General features: G+C 42.7%; 1 protein-coding gene across 3 annotated transcripts in view; it reads left to right on the forward strand.

Annotated features, from left to right (window-relative positions):
• PHACTR2 (phosphatase and actin regulator 2) overlaps window positions 1-21,785 on the forward strand; it is a 275,038-nt gene that overhangs the window by 75,326 nt on the left and 177,927 nt on the right. For 2 of the 3 annotated variants that reach the window (XM_016185904.2, XM_060188671.1), the window contains exon 1: window positions 15,988-16,030. The exons of the other annotated variant lie outside the window; for it this stretch is intronic. In XM_016185904.2, the coding sequence (XP_016041390.2) occupies window positions 16,003-16,030 (28 nt within the window). In that variant the 5' untranslated portion in view covers window positions 15,988-16,002. Of the gene's footprint in view, window positions 1-15,987; window positions 16,031-21,785 lie in introns of those variants that run through there. 3 annotated transcript variants of the gene reach the window in all.

Below are 21,785 nucleotides of genomic sequence, written 5' to 3' on the forward strand. Positions count from 1 at the left end.
AAATGACAGAGACACCTGCAGACTTGTTTAACTACTTGTGAAGCTTTCGCCCTGCAGGTGGGGACCAGGGGCTTGAACCTGGGTCCTTGCACACTGTCATGTGTGCACTTAACCAAGTAAATTCTCTAACACTTTTTTATAGAATCACAAATCCCTGTTATATTGGTTATAACAATGTTCAAACTATGAATTAATTATAGTAAGTTATTATAGTAAATTGTTTTATTTATCTATATCTAAGTCATGAACATAAGGCACGGTATTATACTTCAATGAACTTTGAAATTTAGTTACACAAAACAGTGATGTTATTAGAGTTAAGAAGCATGAAATTATGTACACAGTCATAATGTTCAGAACTAGATAATGGCATTTAATCACTACCTCCACCTACCATTTTAAACCAGCTCTTTAAAGAAATGTTGTTTTATTTGAAATACATGTTTATTTCATAAGCAGCAATTTAGTGTTCTGTCTTTGCAATGTATTAATATTAAATCAGGCACCAGAAAGAAATAATATTTTACAAAATAATAATAATATACTATAACCTGTTTCTCCTTGCACAAGCTCCTATGAGCACATCCTTTCTGGATATCGAAGGATATTAGTAGCAGCATGATTTCAGATCAAAGAGGAAACATCTACCTACCCCAGACTTGTTGAATTAAAAAAAAAAAAATTCTGTTAAGGAGAAGAAGCTTAACAGAATTCTAAATAAAAAGCTGTCTTTCTTTCTTTCTTTCTTTTTTTTTTTTTTTGCAATTCTATGGATCTAATCACATGATTTATGTATTTATTTATTTTGCCTCCAGGGTTATTGCTGGGCTCGGTGCCTGCACCATGAATCCACTGCTCCTGGAGGCCATTTTTTCCCCTTTTGTTGCCCTTGTTGTGGTAGCCTTGTTGTGGTTATTATTGTTGTTATTGATGTTGTTTGTTGTTGGATAGGACAGAGAGAAATGGAGAGAGGAGGGGAAGACAGAGAGAGGGAGAGAAAGACAGACACCTGCAGACCTGCTTCACCGCCTGTGAATCGACTCCCCTGCAGGTGGGGAGCCGCGGACTTGAACTGGGATGTTAAGCCAGTCCTTGCGCTTTGCACCATGTGTGCTTAACGAGCTGTGCTACCACCCAACCCCGCACATGATTTATTTTTAATATTTTTTTATTACTTCATAATATAGAAATAAAATGTTCTGCACAGTACAACCAAATATCCAGTGTTACACAAAGGGTTAATATGTTCTTAACTCTTCAGCAAATACTGTGCAGTCTTCTTGAAGTCGACATATTTTTCTACTAATGATTTAATATTGATCTACAAAATTATAAGATAACAGGGGTATCATTCCACATCATTCCCACCACCAGAGTTATGTGTCACCATTCCATCCATTGGAAACTATAGTAGTTCTTCTAGAGGTGATATATAATATATATATCTCCCATTTTTTTCCCGTGGTCCTGCCTTCTGTTCCTTTTTAAATCACACTTACACTTATTATTACTTCTATGTGTTTTTCCTTTTTTCCTCTCCTCTCTGGTCCTGATGGAACTGGAGTTCAGAACCCTCTAGTCATCTCCCCCTAACATTTCTCCCCATCTGGGAGTAGGGGCCAAAATTCCTTTTGGGAAGCAGAAGGTGGGAGGTCTGGCTTCTGTCATTGCTTCTCCACCGGACATGGGTGTCGGCAGGTGGATCCACACCCCCAGCCTGTCTCTGTCTGTCCCTAGTGGGGCAGGGCTCTGGGGAGGTGGGGTTCCAGGACACACTGCTCACCAGTCTGCCCAAGGAAGTCAGGATGGAATCAAAGTAGCAACTGCAACTTAGTGGCTGAAAGACAGTTAAGATACAAAACAGGACAAAATGTTTGGTAAACAAGAGCCAGATAGCAGGAATAGAACAGGTGAGAAGAGTGATCTTAGGGTAGGAAGAAGCTAGGAAGTCTATTTTAGGTGTGCTCCTAGGGGCCATGGCTGTGATAATTTTGCTGGAACTTCATGGCTAATAGAAAGGTAGAGTAGAAATACTGTCTGGGAAGATGGTGTCAGAGTTGAGAATAGGACTAGAATGCTGGATTAGGGCAGAGAGTAGCTCCTAAAGCTATTAAACTCAAACAAAATATATAAATAAAATTAATTGTTTACCCCATTCGGCTGACCCAGGGTCCAAATATATTCATATTTAGCACAGGAGCCTGTGTGACCTCTGAGTCTCTGTCAGTCTGAGCTCACAGGCCATGGGAACATTCTAGGTTGCACTCATGTCAGGACCCGTCTTCCTGGAGGGGCAGAGCAGGCTGACCAGCCTCCCTTCAGAGAGTGGGGAGTCCCTACCTACCACTGCTACTCTACACTGAGGGCAAGGCCCTGCAGGGGCCCACAAGAGGGTTTATGATGACGTTCCTGATGGAGTGACCAGTGATGGTGGAGAGAGGGATCTGTTAGAGGCCCATCATGTCTATGTGGGAATCCAAGGACTCCCTGACAAGGGCCCCAGATGGTGGGGTGGCCTGATATTGACCAAAAAGGACACCATTAAGGGAGCCAGTCTCTTGCCCTTTTCCAGCTTCTGTAGTCTTTTTTTTTTTTTTTAATCTGATGATCTTTGATGTTCTCCCAGCTGTTACATCATTGAATGCCATTTGTTGGATCCACATTATATCAGGTTTATGGAGTCTGACCTTAATTCAGAGAGGAAACACACTTCGGATTTTAGTGGGGCCTAAGTTAACCTTGAGTTTTACTGCATTTACTTGTTTGATGAATAAAAAGCCATCTTAAGGAGCTAGTTCTTTTCAAATTTTCAGTAGCCGAGACCTCAAACTGCTAATCCTTTCCATTGTAAAACTGCATCTTTTCCATTGTAGCTAAAGTAAAATTTATTTGTTAAAGAATCCACGAGCCCTGTGGACATTTGCAGAGTCTGTGTACAGGATTCTGTAGTGAGCCACATGCTTCTCTATCACATGTGTAGCTCAGACTGACTTCCACAGGCATTTCCTTGGGTTGGGGTGTTTTAGGCGTCTTTTATTTCCATAGTAGGAAGTGCGGGCTGTTTATTTAGACGCAGTGTCGGAACGTGCTCTTTCTAATTTGAGGTTTTGAGTCCAACATCTGAGCAAAAAAAAAAAAAGGGTGTGAGTATTGTGAAAGTACTTGGTAAATTTACTTAGCTGAGGAGTTAATTTCTCACAGGAAGGGAAAAACTCTTGGATATATTAAGAATGATTCTGGAGAAATCTACAAGTGTCCGTCGTTGAAATGCAGATGTGTGACGCGATGTGATGTCTGCAGATGTAGAATCTTCTGCAATGCCTGGTTGCCGGTGACTCTTCTGATCATGAGAAGCTGCACCGTCCTAGGCCAAGACTACGCGGTCTCAGTTGTGATGTGTGTGCTGTGCCCTTTCCTATCCAGTAGATGATGTTATCTCCACTTCTCGAAGTCTCGGGCGTGGCTGTTTCTTGCATAACCATCATGCTGTCTAACAGAATTAATTCCCAAATAGCCATTGTATAATTAGTGAAAAGCCTCTGAGATCTGATTCAAGTTACTTGGCAGACATGGATTTTTACAGCAGCCCATCGCGTCTTAAATATAACTTAATTCTTCTAATGCAACTGCAGTTTTCTGACTTTCCCTGGTTTTCCACTGAACTACTGCTGAGCTCCCTTTCCTGTGCTTTGGTTAACGAATAGGCAATAGGAACCAGGCAGTGGTGCATCCGGCAAGCCACGAGCGCTACGGTGTGCAAGGACCCTGGTTCAAACCCCTGAACTCCACCTGCAGTGGAGAAACTTCACAGGTGAGGGCAAGTCGGCAGGCATCACTGTATGCCTCTTCTTCTCTGTCTCCCCCTTCTCTCTCAATCTCTCTCTCTTTTTAAATGTATTTATTTTATTTGATAGAACAGAGAGAAATTGAGGGGAAGAGGGAGATAAAGAAGGGGAGATAGACAGAGAGAGACCTGCAGCCCTGCGTCACCACTTGTGAAGCTTTCCCTTGGCCGGGGGGGACCAGGGGCTGGAACCTGGGTCCTTGTGCATGGGAACAAGTGTGCTTAACCAAGTGTGCCACCACCCAGCCTCATCAACGTCTCTATGTCTATCAAAATAAATAAATAAGTAAATAAATGTAACGATACTTCACAGTGAAAAAACAAATAGGGAATGTAATTAGAATTCCAGTATCTTGAAAAGTTAGGAAAGGCAGTTGCTCTGATGGCAGGTTTAAACACCAGGTGGACAGGAGTGCTAGAAGCTGCCTGACCAAGTTGTCCAGGAATTTCCCTGAAGCAGTAATAATCGAATAGCATGAGAACACCATGCAGGAGAAGCCTCTCTCTCTGGACAGGGTGCTGAGCTCACTCAGCAGGCTGGCTGTCCTTCCAGGCCTTAGTTTTAGGGTAGCAAGAAAGCGACATTCTCCTAGTCTGGTGATGAGTTTATTCTCTGTAATCAACATTTTTTTAAGTGTATCCAATGACAGACAGTTACTTTTCAGAGAATTTTTTTTTCTCCCTCCAGTGTTGTTGCTGGGGTTTGGTGCCTGCACTAGAAATCCACTGCTCCTGGTGGCCAATTTTCTCATGGTTTTTCTTTCTATTTTTATTTGACAGGACAGGGAGAAATTGAGAGGGGGAGGGGAGATAGAGAAGGAGAGAGACCTGCTTCACCATGTGTGAAACATCTTCCCTGCTGGTGGGGAACCAGGACTCAAAGCTGGTTCCTTGTGCTTAGTACTATGTGGGCTTAACCAGGTATGCCACCATCGGGCCCCCCTTTTCAGAGAATTTTAATGTGTGTATTTATCAAGGCTGCAAGGACTGAGTCTTTACCATAATATCCACAGTGGTACTTTCCCTAAGAGACAGAAAGCTCAAAATGCAGAAATCTTCTTTTTACATGCCATACATCAGACAAAGGGCTCATAACCAAAATACACAAGTAACTCAAAAAGTCGATAACAATCCTATTAAAAATGGGGAGACGGCGGTGTCCACAACTGGACCGTAAGCCACCAACTCCCCAACAAAGTCTTTTTTTTTATTTATTTATTTTTATGAGGAGGGTCCATGGACAGATTCTTCACCAAAGTGAACATGCAGAAAAAGATGCTCAGCATCACTGGTAGTCAGAGAAATGCAAACGAAGACGGCAAGATAGCACTGCTGGTGAGGATATTGGAAAAACAGCCCGCATGCGTGTCTCCGTTCACTCCTCCATTCACTCCTTCATTCACTCCTCCATTCAATCCTCCGTTCACTCCTCCATTCACTCCTCCGTTCACTCCTCCGTTCACTCCTCCGTTCATTCCTCCGTTCACTCCTCCATTCACTCCTCCATTCACTCCTCCATCACTCCTCCATTCACTCCTCCATTCACTCCTCCATTCACTCCTCCGTCACTCCTCCATTCACTCCTCTGTTCGCTCCTCCGTTCACTCCTCCAGATTCACTCCTCCAGTGTGCCAGGCTCCAATGGCATTTAGGGAGATGGCAGTAAATACAGTGCAGGTCCTGACCTTGTAGATGTGCAACTGATGGCACAGACTACTATTTATTTAATCTCATGTAAGTGTTAGTGGGAGAAAATAAGAGGAAACAGATCTGTAGAGTCATAGGAAGCACAGCTGGTGCATGAGAGTGCGTAGTTACACACTGCGAGGACTTGGGTTTGGGGCCAGTCCCCACCAGCAGGGGGAAATCTTTGCGAATAGTGAAGCTCTGTCTCTCCCCCTTATTGTTTCCCCCTGCCCTCTCAATTTTTGACTATTTCTAGTCAGTAAATAAATAAAGGTAATAAAAATCATTAAAAATACTTTTAGGGAGCCGGGCGGTAGTGCAGCGGGTTAAACGCACATGTCGCCAAGTGAAAGGACCAGCTCAAGGATCCAGGTTCGAGACCCGGCTCCCTCCACTTGCAGGGGAGTCGCTTCACAGGCGGAGAAGCAGGTCTGCAGGTGTCTGTCTTTCTCTGTCCCTCTCTGTCTTCCCCTCCTCTCTCCGTTTCTCTCTGTGCTATCCAACATCAGTAATAACAGCAACAGCAGTATCAACAAGGGCAACAAAATGGAAAGAATAGCCTCCAGGAGCAGTGGGTTCGTAGCGCAGGCACCAAGCCCCAGTGATAACACTGGAGGCAAAAATGAATAAATAAATAAATAAATATACAACTTAAATAGGGAAATAAAAATGCCTCCTTGAGAATTTGTTAGCCAAAGGGAGAATTTGGTTGAAATAAAGGACCAGGCAATGGTGCACCAAGTTAAGCACACATAGTGCTTAGCACAAGGACCCAGGTTTGAGCCGCAGCTCCCCACCTACACGGGGGGTCGCTTCAAAAGCAGTGAAGCAGGTCTTCGGGTGTCTCTCTTTCTCTCCTCCTCTCTGTCTCCCCTTCCTCTTTCAATTTCTCTCTGTCCTATCCAATAAAATGGAAAAAATGGCCTCCAAGAATACTGGATTCGTAAAGCTGCCACTGAAAACTCCAGTAGTAACTTAGAGGCAAAGAAAAAAAAGGAAGGGGAGTCGGGCAGTAGCGCAGTGGGTTAAGCACACGTGGCGCAAAGCACAAGGACCGGCATAAGGATCCTGGTTTGAGCTTCGGCTCCCCACCTGCAGGGGAGTCGCTTCACAGGCGGTGAAGCAGGTCTGCAGGTGTCTGTCTTTCTCTCCCCCTCTGTCTTCTCCTCCTCTCTCCATTTCTCTCTGTACTGTGCAACAATGATGATATCAATAACAACAACAATAATAACTACAACAACAATGAAAAACAAGGGCGACAAAAGGGAAAATAAATATTTAAAACATTTAAAAAAATCAAAACAAAAGAAAGGAAGGAAACCAGGCAGATACTTGGTGCAGAAGGCACATAGAGAGCAAATGATCTCTCAGTAGTATGCCTGTGTTTGACGCAGGACCAGGGCCAGAGACTAAGAGGAAAAATGAAAGAAGCAGCCAGTGGCATCTCAGGCTGACTTTGCATCTGTAGGGAGAGAAAAGCAGCAAACGCTTGGACCTGGAGAAAAGATTGGGTCTCCTAGACGCCGATGGACCGAAGAGAAAGTTCTCCCTGGTGGAGGACAGACTGCAGAAGGTTCACGGGGGAGTTGGGGGGCAGGGAGGGCGGCTAAGTAGGTGCTGCAGAAACTCTATGCTGGGTGACTGGCATGTAGCTGCAGGGACTGCTTTGGGCTGTATATAAGGAATTCTAGGTATTTTTTTTCAGTTGAGAAGACCCAGCTCAGCACAGTAGTGGAACAATAAAGACAGTGTCTGACTAGGAACTGTGTCGTTAGCGGTCTCCTGTGTATTATGTGGAGGAGACAGGAGCTGGTGGCAATGGCAGGCAGGAACAAGTTGCTGTCATCTCTGCATTTCCCTGGGAGCTCAGTTAGTTAAGTCACCAATTTGCCTTATTAATTTAGAAAGAGTTGATCATAATTCTAGATAGACAACTCAGAAGAATCAAATCTAAAGGGCAGAAGGGTAGTATATGAATTCGATCGCCTGTAAACTGGGAATAATTAAAGTGGGGAGGAGGCAAAGCACAGAAAATAAAAGCTAAGGATGATTCCATGGGAAGCCTGTGATCAGAAGGGTGGAGAGTGGTCACGCCGCTCCCTGGGCTTGCAGTTATCTGTGGTACGGAGAGAGGAAGAGCAAGTAGATCTGAAACTGCTTCACACACAGCCTGAGAGGTGCTGTCCTGCCTGAAGTGCCGGGCTCTGTGAAGTCCAAGGTCCTACGTTCTATCCTTGGCATTGCATGTGCCAGAGTGATGCTCTGTTTCTGTGTCTCTCTCACTCACATAAATAAGTTAGCAAGGGAGTCCGGCGGTAGCCAGCGGGTTAAGCACACGTGGCGCAAAGCACAAGGACCAAGCATAAGGATCCTGGTTCGAGCCCCCGGCTCCCCACCTGCCGGGGAGTCGCTTCACAAGCGGTGAAGCAGGTCTGCAGGTGTCTGTCTTTCTCTGCCCCTCTCTGTCTTCCCCTCCTCTCTCCATTTCTCTCTGTCCTATCCAACAATGACAACACCTGTAACAATAATAACTACAACAATAATTAAAAAAAACAACAGCAACAAAAGGGGAAATAAATATAAACAATTAAAAAATTTTTAAAAAGATGGTGGTGAATTCACAGGGTAGATGACTCAGCTGTAGAGCATAGAACTTACAGGAGGTGGTCCAGGAGGTAGCACAGGTGTCCCAGTGGATACAGCACTGGACTCTCAAGCATGACGTCCCAGGTTTGATCTCCGGCAGCACACGTACCAGTGTGATGCTGGTTCTTCTATTTATTTATTTATTTATTTATTTATTTATTTATTTGTTCCTTTTTGTTGCCTTTGTTGTTTTATTGTTGTAGTTATTATTGCTGTCAGTGTTGTTGGCTAGGATAGAGAGAAATGGAGAGAGGAGGGAAAGACAGAGAGGGGGAGAGAAAGACAGACACCTGCAGACCTGCTTCACCACCTGTGATGCGACTCCCCTGTAGGTGGGGAGCCGGAGTTTGAACCGGGATCCTTACACCGGTCCTTGCGCTTTGCACCACGTGCGCTTAACCCGCTGTGCTACAGCCCGACTCCCGTGATGCTGGTTCTTTCTCTCTCTCTCATATCTCTCTCATTAATTAATAAATAAAATATTTTTAAAAAAGAACTTGCAGGGGTAAAAAACCCAAGTTTGAGCCCTGATGTGTCATGTGCCCAAACTGAGGGGTATGCTGCCCGCCGTCTCTCTCAGATGAAAGAAATGGTGTTAAATTTTGTTAATTTGTGCTCATAAGTGATAAGGGGCCTGTGTAAAAAGAAAGCTCACCTTCCTGAGTCAGATATCCACCCTGAGCTAAACAGGAATTTATGGGTGCCTGCTGCTTCTCCAAGATGAGGCTATCTATAAATTGGAGTTGCTTACACTGTCATTTCTCAAACTAAAATCTCCTCAAAGTGCCTGAAGCCATATTTTCCCGTGGTCGGATGTGTGAATTATCTTTTGATGTTTGTGAGTATGCACTTGTAGCTTGCTTTTGTTTTCAGCATTAGGTAGAGTTGTCAGTTCTCATGACAAAGCTCAGAGTTCTGGGCATCCTACTGTGCTGTAAGATGTGAGGTAAACAGATGGTCTTGTTCTGTTGATTTGCTTGTGTTTACCTGAAACCTTGACAGTTGCAGCAAGGAACTGAAATGAGCCTGGAACTAAACTATAGCCATCTTGCCTCAACTGTGTTCTACTCTGGTAGACCGTGTGTGCGCATGTGCGTACAGGTTCACACCACTATGAAATTCAGCTACTTTTATTTTTAATGCATCTACTTTTCCACGGCCTGTCTAAGGAGAAGAGTTTATACACAGTGAGCAGGCAGGTCACCCACTCTAGTCACAGGAACAGCCGTGCTATTTCCGGCTAGCTTTTGAAAGGAAGATCTTGGCAGACAATATGAACGCAGCAGGTGTTCTCCCTTAATTGGTTCCTTTCGACTGGCAAGTGTCCCAAAGCAGGATGAGGTGCTCTTGGCTGCACCGGATATAGGTGTTGCTTCACCGCTGGAGTGTTTGTCCTGCAAGGCTCTGGACATGGCAGTGTCAGAGGGTGTCCTGGATAATTACACTTGGACGCTTTGGCAGCAAGTTCAGTGACAGGGCACATCAGGAAGCTGGATTTATTTAAGTCAGTGCTGCCCTGAAGTTGGATTGGGGAACTCTGCTTTCTTGTCTGGAGTGAGACAAGGATGCTTCTGCCTTTACCACACCCACGATCTCAACAGATGCAGGAGACAGACACTGAAGGGGAAGCCTCTGGGTTCATATATGTAGGGAAATTGTGAGGATGTGGTTGAGCTTGACAGGGCTTGACTTGAGGGGACATCCATCCTGTCAGTCTCTCTTTCTCTACTGAGAGGTCAAGCGAGGAGGGACACGACCCCCCAAGATTTGCTTATATTTTAAAAAATATTTTATTTATTTATTTATTCCTTTTGTTGCCCTTGTTTTTATTGTTGTAGTTATTATTGATATTGTCATTGTTGGATAGGACAGAGAGAAATAGAGAGAGGAGGGGAAGACAGAGGGGGGGAAGAGAAAGACAGACACCTGCAGATCTGCTTCACCGCCTGTGAAGTGACTCCCCTGCAGCTGGGGAACCGGGGGCTCGAACTGGGATTCTTCTACTGGTCCTTGCGCTTTGCACCACATGCGCTTAACCTACTGGGCGGCTACTGCCTGACTCTCTAGGTTTGCTTATCTTATCAGACTCCCTGCCTCACAAAGCACCCTGCATTCCTGATACTATGGCCTGCTCCCTTATTGTCTACGTAATCATGGCTTTGCCTGAAAGGTCTCCTCCCTGTTTCCCGCAGAGTACTATTAATCCTACCAGTCGAATCCCTAGCAACAGTTCCTAAGGAAGTCCCTACCTTTCCCAGCTCCCTTTTACCTTTCTCCGCCCCTTTCCTAACCATGTATTGTATTGTCAAGCCACTTCCGTTTCCAACTTGCCTCTTCCGTTTTCCGGCCTGGAGGAGTGCGCTAGTGAGGACCAAGAGGCTGGCGCCGGCCATTGCAGTTTGCGCCACATGGCTTAACCAGGTGTGCTACCACCTGATTCTTGGGCACTCAGATGAATAAAGATTTGAATTACCTCGCCACCACAAGCTTGGTTCCTGGGTCCTCTCTCTCTCTCTCTCTCCTGTCACTCATCTGACACATACAATGCTCTGAGGACACAGTTTACTAATGGCCTGAGGGAATTAGTGTGCTTTCCACGTGCCAACCTTTGGGAGTTTTTAGAGATGGTATAAATGGGTGAGTCTAGAGTCCAGAAATAAATCTCCACATTTCCGAAAATTGATTTTCAAAAAGGATAAATCAATTCCTATTATAATTCAATGAGAGAAAGAACTGTCCTTTTAGCAAATGGTGTTAGGGCCGCTGGATATCTATGGGTCATAATAACAAGAACGATGATGATGATGTAAAAATTTACTTCACACAATATAAAAAAAAGATTAATGCTTTTGTCTGGAGGGAGACAGAGGAACGCTTCTGTAAACATTTTATCTCTTCCTGTTTAGGGCTATTATGAATAAAGTTGGAGTGAACACTCTTGAACAGAATTTTTAAATGAATAAATATACATATATATATATATATATGTTTTTTTCACTCTTGAACAAATGCCTAGAAGTAAAATTTTCTCAGTCATTGAGTAAGTTTGTGTTTAAAAATTTTTTTAGCAACTGCCAGAATGAATTTTCAGATTCCAAATGATCATTCTGTATTCTCACCAACCATGTGTACAAGTCCTAGTTGTTTTATTTTATCAGCCACACTTGGTATAGCCAGTTTTTTTTTTAATTTTAGGACAAATTTGAAAAGTATCTAGATCACTTAGATTGAAATGTAAAGAAAGGATTTCTCCTTGGGTTTTTTGACTATGCTGATTCTGTACTTAAGATATAAAGTCCCCCAATTTCATATGTATTTCATAGCAGAATTTTACTTTGTTATGTTAGAGGTATACTTTCCTATCTGAATTAATATGAAAGTCTCTTTAGGGGCCTGGCAGTGGTGCACCTGGTTAAGCACACACATCACAGTGCACAAGGACCTGGTTTCAGCCCCTGGTCCTCACCTGCAGGGGAAAAGCTTCACGAGTAGTAAAGCAGGTGTCTCTCTGTCTCTTTCTTTCTCTGTCTTCCCCCTCCTCTCAATTTCTCTCTGTTTCAAGCAAATAAATAAATTAATTAAATATGTGTTTAAAAAAGTTACTTTAAATTCTCAAAAGTAGACTTGAGTTCTAATAAAATTAAGTGTTTTGAGACCAAGGAGATAGCATAATGGTTATGAAAATGATTCTCAAGCCTGAGACTCTGAAGTTCAGATCTTGGCACCACCATGAGACATAGCTGAACAGTGCTCTGGCATAAATAAATAAGAAATGATTATGTTTTTATAAACTAACCTTACAACCTCCCCATTGTAAAATACCAGAAGTATAAAACGAAAGTCAAAGTTCAATCTGCTAAGTCCAAGAAAACACTAATTCTGTGCCTCCATTAGGATCATTTGACGTTTGAAAGATACCTTTATTTTAAAACACTTTTTAATCTTTTATTTTATTTATTATTGGATAGAGACGTAGAGAAATTGAGACGGGAGAAGGAGATAGACAGGGGAAGAGACAGAGATACACCTGCAGCCCTGCCTCACCACTCGTGAAACTTTCCCCCAGCTTGAACCCAGGTCCTTGCACACTGCAATGTGTGTGCTTAACCAGGTGCACCACCGCCAGGCTACTGAAAGACACCTTTGTACTGCTAATAATAACTATTAATACCATTAATCCCCAATTAAAGAAACTTAAAAAACAGTTTTATATATCAATTTACACTCATGAATTTCTTCAAAAATATATATATAGGGGGAAGAGAGAGAGAAAGAGAGAGAGAGACGGAGAGAGAGAGAGATCACAGCGCCAAAGTGTTCTTCAATGCAGTCAGGGCCAGGTGGGAAGCTGGTGTGCAGACCTGGCAAAGCCACACACTACCCAAGAGAGAGACTTCACTGCTATGGCGACCCTATTTTTCATGTTCTGGGAAATCTCCATACTATTCCCCAACAGAACTGGATGAATTTACATTCACACTGATAGTGTGAGAGAGTTCCTTTTTTAGAATCACATCTTTGCCAACACTTGTTTCTTTTATTTATGACGTGTGTGTGTGTGTGTGTGTGTGTGTGTGTGTGTGTGTGTGTGTAACAACAACCCTAAAATCTTGCAATTTGTAAACCAATCTTTGGTTTCAATTTGTAAATCAGTAAAAAGAAGAAAAAGGTTTAAATATGCATGGGAAAGACTTGCATGTGTGAGACCCCGAAATCAGTGCTGGTCACCAAATACGCCAGAGTGAGACTCTGGTTTCTGTCTCTGTCATGAGATGCATGAATATGTAACTGCTAGAATGTTTTATTTTTTTCAAGTACAATTTATTTATATTTATCTAATGACCCACCATTAGCCAATATATCAATTCTATTTCTTTATCTTTCTTTTTTTATATTTATTTCCATTTTGTTGCCCTTCTTTTTATTGTTGTGGTAGTTACTATTGCTGTTGATGTCATCGTTGTTGGATAGGACAGAAAGAAATGGAGAGAGGAGCGGAAAGCAGGGGGAGAGAAAGACAGACACCTTCAGACCTGCTTCATGCCTGTGAAGTGAATCCCCTGCTGGTGGGAAGCCGGGGTCTCGAACCGGGATCCTTATGCCTGGTCCTTGTGCTTTGCACCATGTGCGCTTAACCACTGTGCTACCGGCTGACTCCCTCAATTCTATTTCTTAAATACAGGCCCCTTTGTATGTCTATTATATTAAGCTAATAAACTCATCATTTGAATTGCTATAGTCTGTAAACTTCAAAAACTCTTATTTGCATGATCTTATTATTTTTTGATGATTTGGTAAAATCTCAATATTATTGTGAACTTGTCAAGTTACTTTTACAAATCTGTTCATTTCTGCTTTAGAAATCATATATCCTTGATAGGAAACACTATAATTTGAACAACTGTTTCCTTGTCAGATCTTTTTTATTTTTGTGTTATTTTATTATTATTCCTTTAATTTACCAGAGCACTGCTCAGCTCTGCTTCATGTTGGTGCTAATAGGGATTGATTCAGGACCTCAGGTTTAAAAATTGTCTTGCATGACCATTATTCTGTCTCCCCAGCCCTGGATTATTCTTAGTATGTGATAGATAACTTTATGCTATGTATTATTTTCACTTCAATGTAAATCTATTAACTTTACATTGAAATTTTTACTGAATTAACTTTAGTTTTAGGTCCATTCATGTTATTTGTGATTAAGAGGATAGTGTGTGTGTTTATTAGTTATTTTTTAGTGAATTGTAAGATCATAGGGGTATAATTTCACACCACTCCCACACAGAGTTCTGTGTCTTCCCCAATAGTAACCACAGTAGTTCTCTGAAGAGCATAGTTATGGGTTGAATATATATCTTTTTTCAAGTTTATGTGTTTCAATTCTCTGTATTCCACTTGTGAATGAAATCACCCTATGTTTAGTTGTCTTTCCTTTTCCTCTTCCCTCTGAGATAAGAGAAATAGCTGTTGACTTCTTCAGGTATTTTTCAGAGTCTCTTTGCTCCCAGCGACGGTGCAAAAACAAACATTTCATGTCACAAAAGTTCCAGCTCCCTGTGGAACTGAGGTTCAGAGCCTTGTGCTCATCTTCCCTTAATATAAACCCCCTCTGGGAGCGTGGACCAACATTCTTTATGGGAGGCAGAAGGAAGGGCCTCTGGCTTCTGTAATTGATTCTCCACTGGACATGGGCTTTGGACAGTTGATCCATATCCCCAGCCTGTCACTATAGGGCATCATTTTTCATTTTGATAACATCTACTCATAGCTGATTAGTAGCCCATCATGTACTGATAGTTTATCTTCTTTATCTAATCCTATATTGAAGGGCACAGATTTTGTTCCTAATTCTTAGCTACTGTACCCAATGCTGTAATGAACATGGTGGTACATTGCCGGGCTAGCTTCGCAGGCGGGAGACAGACCACAGGGACTCATGGCTGAGCTGTATGCAGTATCTCTTTATTCATGTGGAACACAACGCAATCTAAGCTATCTATAATCACAATCCTGTCCTTATATATACTCGCCAAGTAGGGTGGAAACAGGATGTGACATAGAGAGGGTGGAGAGAAAAGAGACTGGTGGAAATCAGGGTGACTACGAGAGGGGGCGGAGCAAATAGACATCCTGAACCAGTGGGGATTAAACCAATGCCCTGCAGGCAGGGCGGTGCTTAGTTAACAGTGGTTATGTAAATAGAATACAGTGTTAAGCAGGGGGGATTAAACCAATGAAACAGAAGGGGTTTTAGAAGCAGAATTAGAAGCAGACCAACAGTACATGTATCTGTGCTTTGGCTAAATACTTAGTATGGAATAACTAGATCATATGGAATTTCCATTTTCATTTTTTCTAGGGATCTTCAGATTATTCACATAATGGCTACACCAAGTTACAATTCTTACACTGTACAGGTGTTCTTCCCACTTTCTCCAACACTAGTTTCTTTTTAAAAAATATTTATTTATTTATTCCCTTTTGTTGTCCTTGTTGTTTTATTGTTGTAGTTATTATTGATGTTGTTGTTGTTGGATAGGACAGAGAGAAATGGAGAGAGGAGGGGAAGACAGAGAAGGGGAGAGAAAGACAGAGACACCTGCAGACCTGCTTCACCACCTGTGAAGCGACTCCCCTGATCCTGATGCTGGTCCTTGAACTTTGTTCCACCTGCGCTTAACCTGCTGTGCTACCGCCCGACTCCCCCAACAATTGTTTCTTGCCTTATGGACAACAGCCATCTTCACAGATGTGAGCTGGTATTTCCAATGCTATTTTCGTTCACGTTCCCCTAATAATATGTGGTAGTGAATACTTTCTTATGTCAGTGTTGGTCATCTATAAGTTTCCCTTGGAAACATGTCTAAATATCTATTCAGATTCTCTGTATTTTTAATGCATTGCTTTTTTTTTTTTTTGGCTGTTGACTTTCATGAGTTCTCACTAGTATTTGGTGGATGATGTATGATGAAGCAACAAATCAATTCTCATGTATATAAGACTATCATATAAATATTACATTTTCACAGTATTGGAAGATAATGAAATACAGCTGCGACTTCATGTCTATTGGCTGGTAAATGTGTAAACAAGGTTCGCAGGCATAGGGCAGCATGGATGATATCAAAATCATTCAGTGAAAAAAAAGTGATTGATGTTTGTTTGTTTTGTTGAGCTTGCAGCTGGAGTCTTACACATATTTGATGTCACTGATCTCACTCCTATATTTTCACTCAGGTAGAGAAACAGGGAGAGAGAGACAGAGAAAAAAGAGGCAACACAGCACCTTAGCTCCCCTCACCTTGCCCTGTGCCGTGACACCCCCCATGTGGCATAAGGAACACACAGAGCCTGGTGAGTTATTTTCTTGGCCCTGCAGACATTTAACAAATGCAAACTGTGGATGCTGTTATTCTGTTGACACGACATTTTAGAAGGAACAGGAGGTGAGTGATGGATGTGAACGAGGGGGACAGGCGTTCACTATAGAAAGGCGTGAGGGAACGCTGGAGGCTGCTCAGAGTTTTCTGCAATTTGATTGTGGGGGGGTCGGGCAGTAGCGCAGCGGGTTAAGCGCACATGGCACAAAGCGCAGGGATTGGCATAAGGATCCCAGTTCGAGCCCCCGGCTCCCCACCTGCAGGGGAGTCGCTTCCCAGGTGGTGAAGCAGGTCTGCAGATGTCTGTCTTTCTCTCCCCCTCTCTGTCTTCCCCTCCTCTCTCCATTTCTCTCTGTCCTGTCCAACAACGATGACATCAACAACAACAACAATAACTACAATAGCAATGAAAAACGAGGGCAACAAAAAGGGGAAATTAATTAATTAAAAAAAATGTGATTGTGGTAGTGGTTGCACTGCATCTGGCCAGAGCTCAGCAACTGTGACAAGTCCTAGGGTGCACTGTAGATAGAGTGTGTCCTGTGAGTAACACAAATCCAGTGACTACTGGCCACACCGTGTCACAAGATCCTCTTCCTTTGATTCAGGAAGTGTCTGACAATCTTGAGACATCTCCAAAATGGATGGTTGCCTCTGGGTCAGACAGATGTGGGTTTAGCAATGAATCAAGCTCAGAATCTTCCCTGTACCAACTCCTGATTCAGCCCTTACTCTGGTGGAATAAACTTTTGTCATGGTATTCACTATTACAGTCATTTTACATGTGAGCCACATTGCACAAACCCCCTCTCTCTTTCTCAATAAAAAAAAAGGGGGCAGGGGATAGCATACCTGGCTAAGCACCCATGTTATAGTGTGCAAGGACCTGGGTTCAAGTCCCTGGTCCCTATCTGCAGGGAGAAAGCTTCACAAGTGGTGAAGAAAGGCTGCCGGTGTCTCTCTGTCTCTCTCCCTCTCTATCTCTCCCTCCTCTCTCAATTTCTTTCCATCTCTACCCAATAAGAAAACAAAATAAAAAACACTGTATATATATATATATATATATATATATATATATATATATATATAATGAGTAGTATATATTATATATAGTATATATAACATATATGTATTATATATATAATGAGTATATAATGAATATTATATATAATGAGTTCTACTAGGTAGAGTCTATACCTCACTTATCCTTCCATCTCTTGTGCTAGAATCTCTGGGAGGTGCTCTTAAGAATTCTACTCGAATGACTTAAATTATTATTGGTAGACTGGAGATAAAAGAACGATTTCAGTTACTGGTGGACTTGATTAAGTTATCTTGCCAAGAAGCCAGCACGCCATTACCCAAATCACATGCATATTCCTAGATGGCTTTTTCCCCCACCCATACTACAAGTGTCTGTAATTAAGATGGTTATGTAAATACTTATTCTTTTATTTGTTGTGTACAGACTAAGGGTTCTTTCAGTGCTAGACGCTTTGGCTTTGCTGGACTCCCAGGGTGTGCACGAGGATTGATAGAATCATGATCTGGACTTTGGGCAATTTGCCTTCTGTCAGCAAATAAGCGTTCTTGATTTTACAGCACTGAATGCCTAGTTTCTTTTCCCTTATAAAGTGACATGTAACAGTTCATACTTTTTCACTTGGAGGTAAAGTTTTTTTTTTTAATTTAATTTATTATTGGATAGAGACAGAGAGAAATTTAGAGAGAGAGAGAGAGAGAGAGAGACCTACAGCCCTGCTTTACCACTCATGAAGCTTTCTCCCCTGCAGGTGGGGACCAGGGGCTTGAACCCGGTCCTTGAGCACTTTAGTAAGTGTGTTTAACCAGGTGTGCCACTGTCTGGTCTTGTTTTTTTTTTTTTTTTTTTTGCCTCCAGGGTTATTGCTGGGCTCGGTGCCTGCACCATGAATCCACAGCTCCTGGAGGCCATTTTCCCCCCTTTTGTTGCCCTTGTTGTGGTTATTATTGTTGTTGTTGATGTCATTATTGTTGGATAGGACAGAGAGAAATGGAGAGAGGAGGGGAAGACAGAGAGGGGGAGAGAAAGACAGACACCTGCAGACCTGCTTCACCACCTGTGAAGCGACTCCCCTGCAGGTGGGGAGCCGGAGGCTCGAACCGGGATCCTTACTCTGGTCCTTGTGCTTTGCGCCATGTGCGCTTAACCCTCTGTGCCACCGCCCGACCCCCATGGCCTCTTTTTTTTTTTTTTTTTAATTTTTAGAGGTAGAGGAAAGTTTTGGTAAAGAAATTCCAGTATTCTCCCTTGAGGTCTTTATTCTTCAGAACAAATCCTCCAACCGTCCACCTCCATCAGTAACTAAACACACGTGAGACGCCTCATGACCTCTGCAGAGACTCAGGGTCAGGCTGGAGCAAGGTATTTTGTTAATCCTTTTAGCCTGAGCAAGCAGCGCAAGGAAGACTCAGGAAACAAGCCCCATAAAAATATGAGAACAATTGGAAACAAAATCTTGTCACACAGGTTTTTTCCCCCCCTGTACATTCTAATACTTATGGAATGTGGTCTTCCCTTCTCTCCTACCAATGCTTAACATAACTAGAATGTCTAAAGTTGTCATGCTTTTCTTAGCCTTATTTCCTCTTTGTTATTATGACCATGTTAAAGCTAGTATCTCTCAGAATTGTCAAAATAAAAGGCATAAAGAGCGTTTCATTGTGAAGACCGTAGAATACCCTTTTGTTAAGTAAATACTTGTTACTTAGGCAAACTCGCAAGTGTAACTGTAAGACACAGGAAGACTTCTATTTGCTTTTTGGCCATTTTCTAAGTTGCTTTTCACAGAGTGTGACCGTGTTTGAGAATAGTTCTACAGTTTTTAAAAGCCAGCAGATAAATATTCTGGTAAAAAAAATAAACTACTTCAATGAATAAAAATATTCCTACTAGCTTTTCAATAGTTGAGTTACATATTCTCTTACCTGATTACTTTAATCCTCTGCAGTAAAATGAGACTTCTCACTCTAAAAATTTCCCTTTAACGACTCCATCAGTGGGAGGAAGGAAAGATTATTTCTGCTTATTAATTAATCTGATAATGGTAGGTAGGAAGAGAGTAATTCCTGAGAATAATTCTTTTAAAAACATATTTTGGGAGTTGGGCAGTAGCATAGCAGGTTAAGTGCACATGGCGCAAAGCGCAAGGACTGGCATAAGGATCCTGGTTCAAGCCCCCGGCTCTCCACCTGCAGGGGAGCTGCTTCACAGGCAGTGAAGCAGGTCTGCAGGTGTCTGTCTTTCTCTCCCCCTCTGTCTTCCTCTCCTCTCTCCATTTCTCTCTGTCCTATCCAACAACGACTACATCAACATCAACAATAATAACCACAACAAGGCTACAACAACAAGGGCCACAAAAGGGGGAAAAACATATATGTTTTATTTTTTTAAACTTTATTTCTTTTGTTTGATAGAACAGGGAGAAAATTAGGGGAGAGAGGGCGGTTGGGAGGAAGAGAGAGACGCCCGCAGCCCTGCTTCACAGCTCCTGAAACTTTCTCCCTGCAGGTGGAGACCCGGGGCTTGAACTCAAGTCTTTGTGTCCTGTAATGCATGCACTTTACCAGGGGCGCCACCACCTGCCCCCCCTGAACAAGACGTTTTTAGGTATTCTGTGCAATTCTTTTGTTTACTTCTTCTGATCACTATATCTAGAACACAGACTAATGAGTTAGAAATGCAGAAAACTAAGTTTTAATTACTAAGTGCCATTTCCTCCTCACCACGTTTTCTAGGAGTACCATTTCCACTGCTCAGGGAAATGTTATTAATTTGTTTGGTATTCATGGCCCAATTCAGAAATGAGTGCTGATGACCCGAATCTTCATTTGCTGATGCCTGTCGATATTTCCCACCAGCCTTTGCTTGCTGGGCCACCATCGCTGTTGTCAGCGGTTTCTTCTTCTCCTCCTGTGACTCTGGCTTCTCTTCTCTCCACCTTATAGCAAGGGTCTCAGATTGGCTGCTAGCAGAGCTGTCAGCATCTGGACAAAACAGATGCCTTGGCTGTGTGTCCATGGTCTTTGTCCTTTGAGAGAGGAAGATCTCACGTTCTTCTACTGCAGGCTTACATTTGGCCACCTAGAGTAGGCGGAAGAACCGAAGATTCAGGATTTAGAGATATCGACTGTAGTAATTCCAAACCATCTTTAGCCGCCAAAGTGTACTTCTGCAATTTGACTTTCTCCAAGCAAGGAAGAACAGTTCTACAAATAGATTGCTAAAGTTTTATTGTAATTATTATTATCCTTATAATTATTATTATCTTTATTAATTGGATAGAGACAGCCAGAAATTGAAAGGGAAGGGGGAAGATAGAGAGGGAGAGAGACAGAGAGACACCTGTAGCCCTTCTCTACCCCTTGTGAAGCTTCCCCCGTGCAGGTGGGGACCAAGGGGGCTTGAATTCAGGTCTTTGCTCATTGTAACATGTGCACTCAATCAAGTGTACCAGCACCCAGACCCTGTGTTGCTCAAGCTGATGTTTATGCCTGCTTTTCACTTGTATCTAATAGATCTAGCGATTCCTAGTCCTTCGGGTAGTCCAGAAGGGTGAGCTCAGTAACTCCCGCTTCTGACAACACAGTGCCCTCTGTGTTACAGAGGAGAGTTCCCGGAAATCTTAGTAAGCACCGTCTCATTGTCAAATGGCAAATCAGTTTCAGAAAAAGGAAATTCTGTCTAACGAATCCACTTAATTTCTTTCCAGAAGTAAATGAATAAATCGCAGAAGTCCCCTCAGGGATTGAAAACTATTTTGACTCTGTAGTGGAAAAAATCAGTTGAGGCCATCTTTGTAAGTTATTTTTGTGAAGGTTCCACGTAAACTACTCCTTGAATTCAGTCACGGTAAGATTCGTTGACAGCTTATTATAAAAAGACAAAGTAGTAGCTTGCTGAAGGCAGCTCACACAAGCCAGTTGTTAGAGCTCCAGGAATTTTGCAAACCAGTTGACATAAAATGTGCAAAGCAGTCCACTGCTTCTTGAATTGCCCCTTGTAAGGGATTTGACAGTATGAACACCAGCAAACGGGATGAATTGAAAACTGTTCTTACCCCCAACCCTGAACCCTACCCCCACTAAGCCTGGCTGCTGAGTCCTTACCAGGACATCACTGAGAATGCCATTGGCTGAGAAATAAAGAACCAGAGACAAGAGACTAGCACTGAAGACTTCCTGAGAGCGTTCTCGGTGTTCGGTGTTGACACTGCTCTTGGAGCACTTTAGAAAGTCCTGGGAAGGACGTCACATTCAGAGACAGGCACATGGTTTGCAGGTGGCATCAAGTCTCTCCCCAGTTCCACTGCACATCTGTGGGACTGGCTTCCAGTCACTTTCAGCAAAACTGTGAGCTGACTGAATGGTAGTAGATGAGCCCAGGCGAAGGAGGCTTGCGGAGAGGTTATCTGAAACTATCTACTTAGACGAGACATTCTGCTTTTTATATTATGACCTTTAAATAAAATTTAGGACTTTCTGGAGACCTTTTCTATGCTCATTAGTCTAATTTGTAAGCTGTGATAAAAAGGGCATTCAAATGCCATCCCCCAACTGAAGCTCTGGAAATAAGATAGAATAACTGGCCCACCCTCACAAAGAAACCATAGATAGAGCACAGCTCCCGGAGTTTGGGTTGTCCTGCTTCAGGGTGAACGTAATGGAAGTGGAAAAATGTGTAGCTTGAT

The sequence above is a fragment of the Erinaceus europaeus genome, chromosome 4 (assembly GCF_950295315.1).
Source record: "Erinaceus europaeus chromosome 4, mEriEur2.1, whole genome shotgun sequence".
In the NCBI taxonomy this organism is placed as follows: Eukaryota; Metazoa; Chordata; class Mammalia; order Eulipotyphla; family Erinaceidae; genus Erinaceus; species Erinaceus europaeus.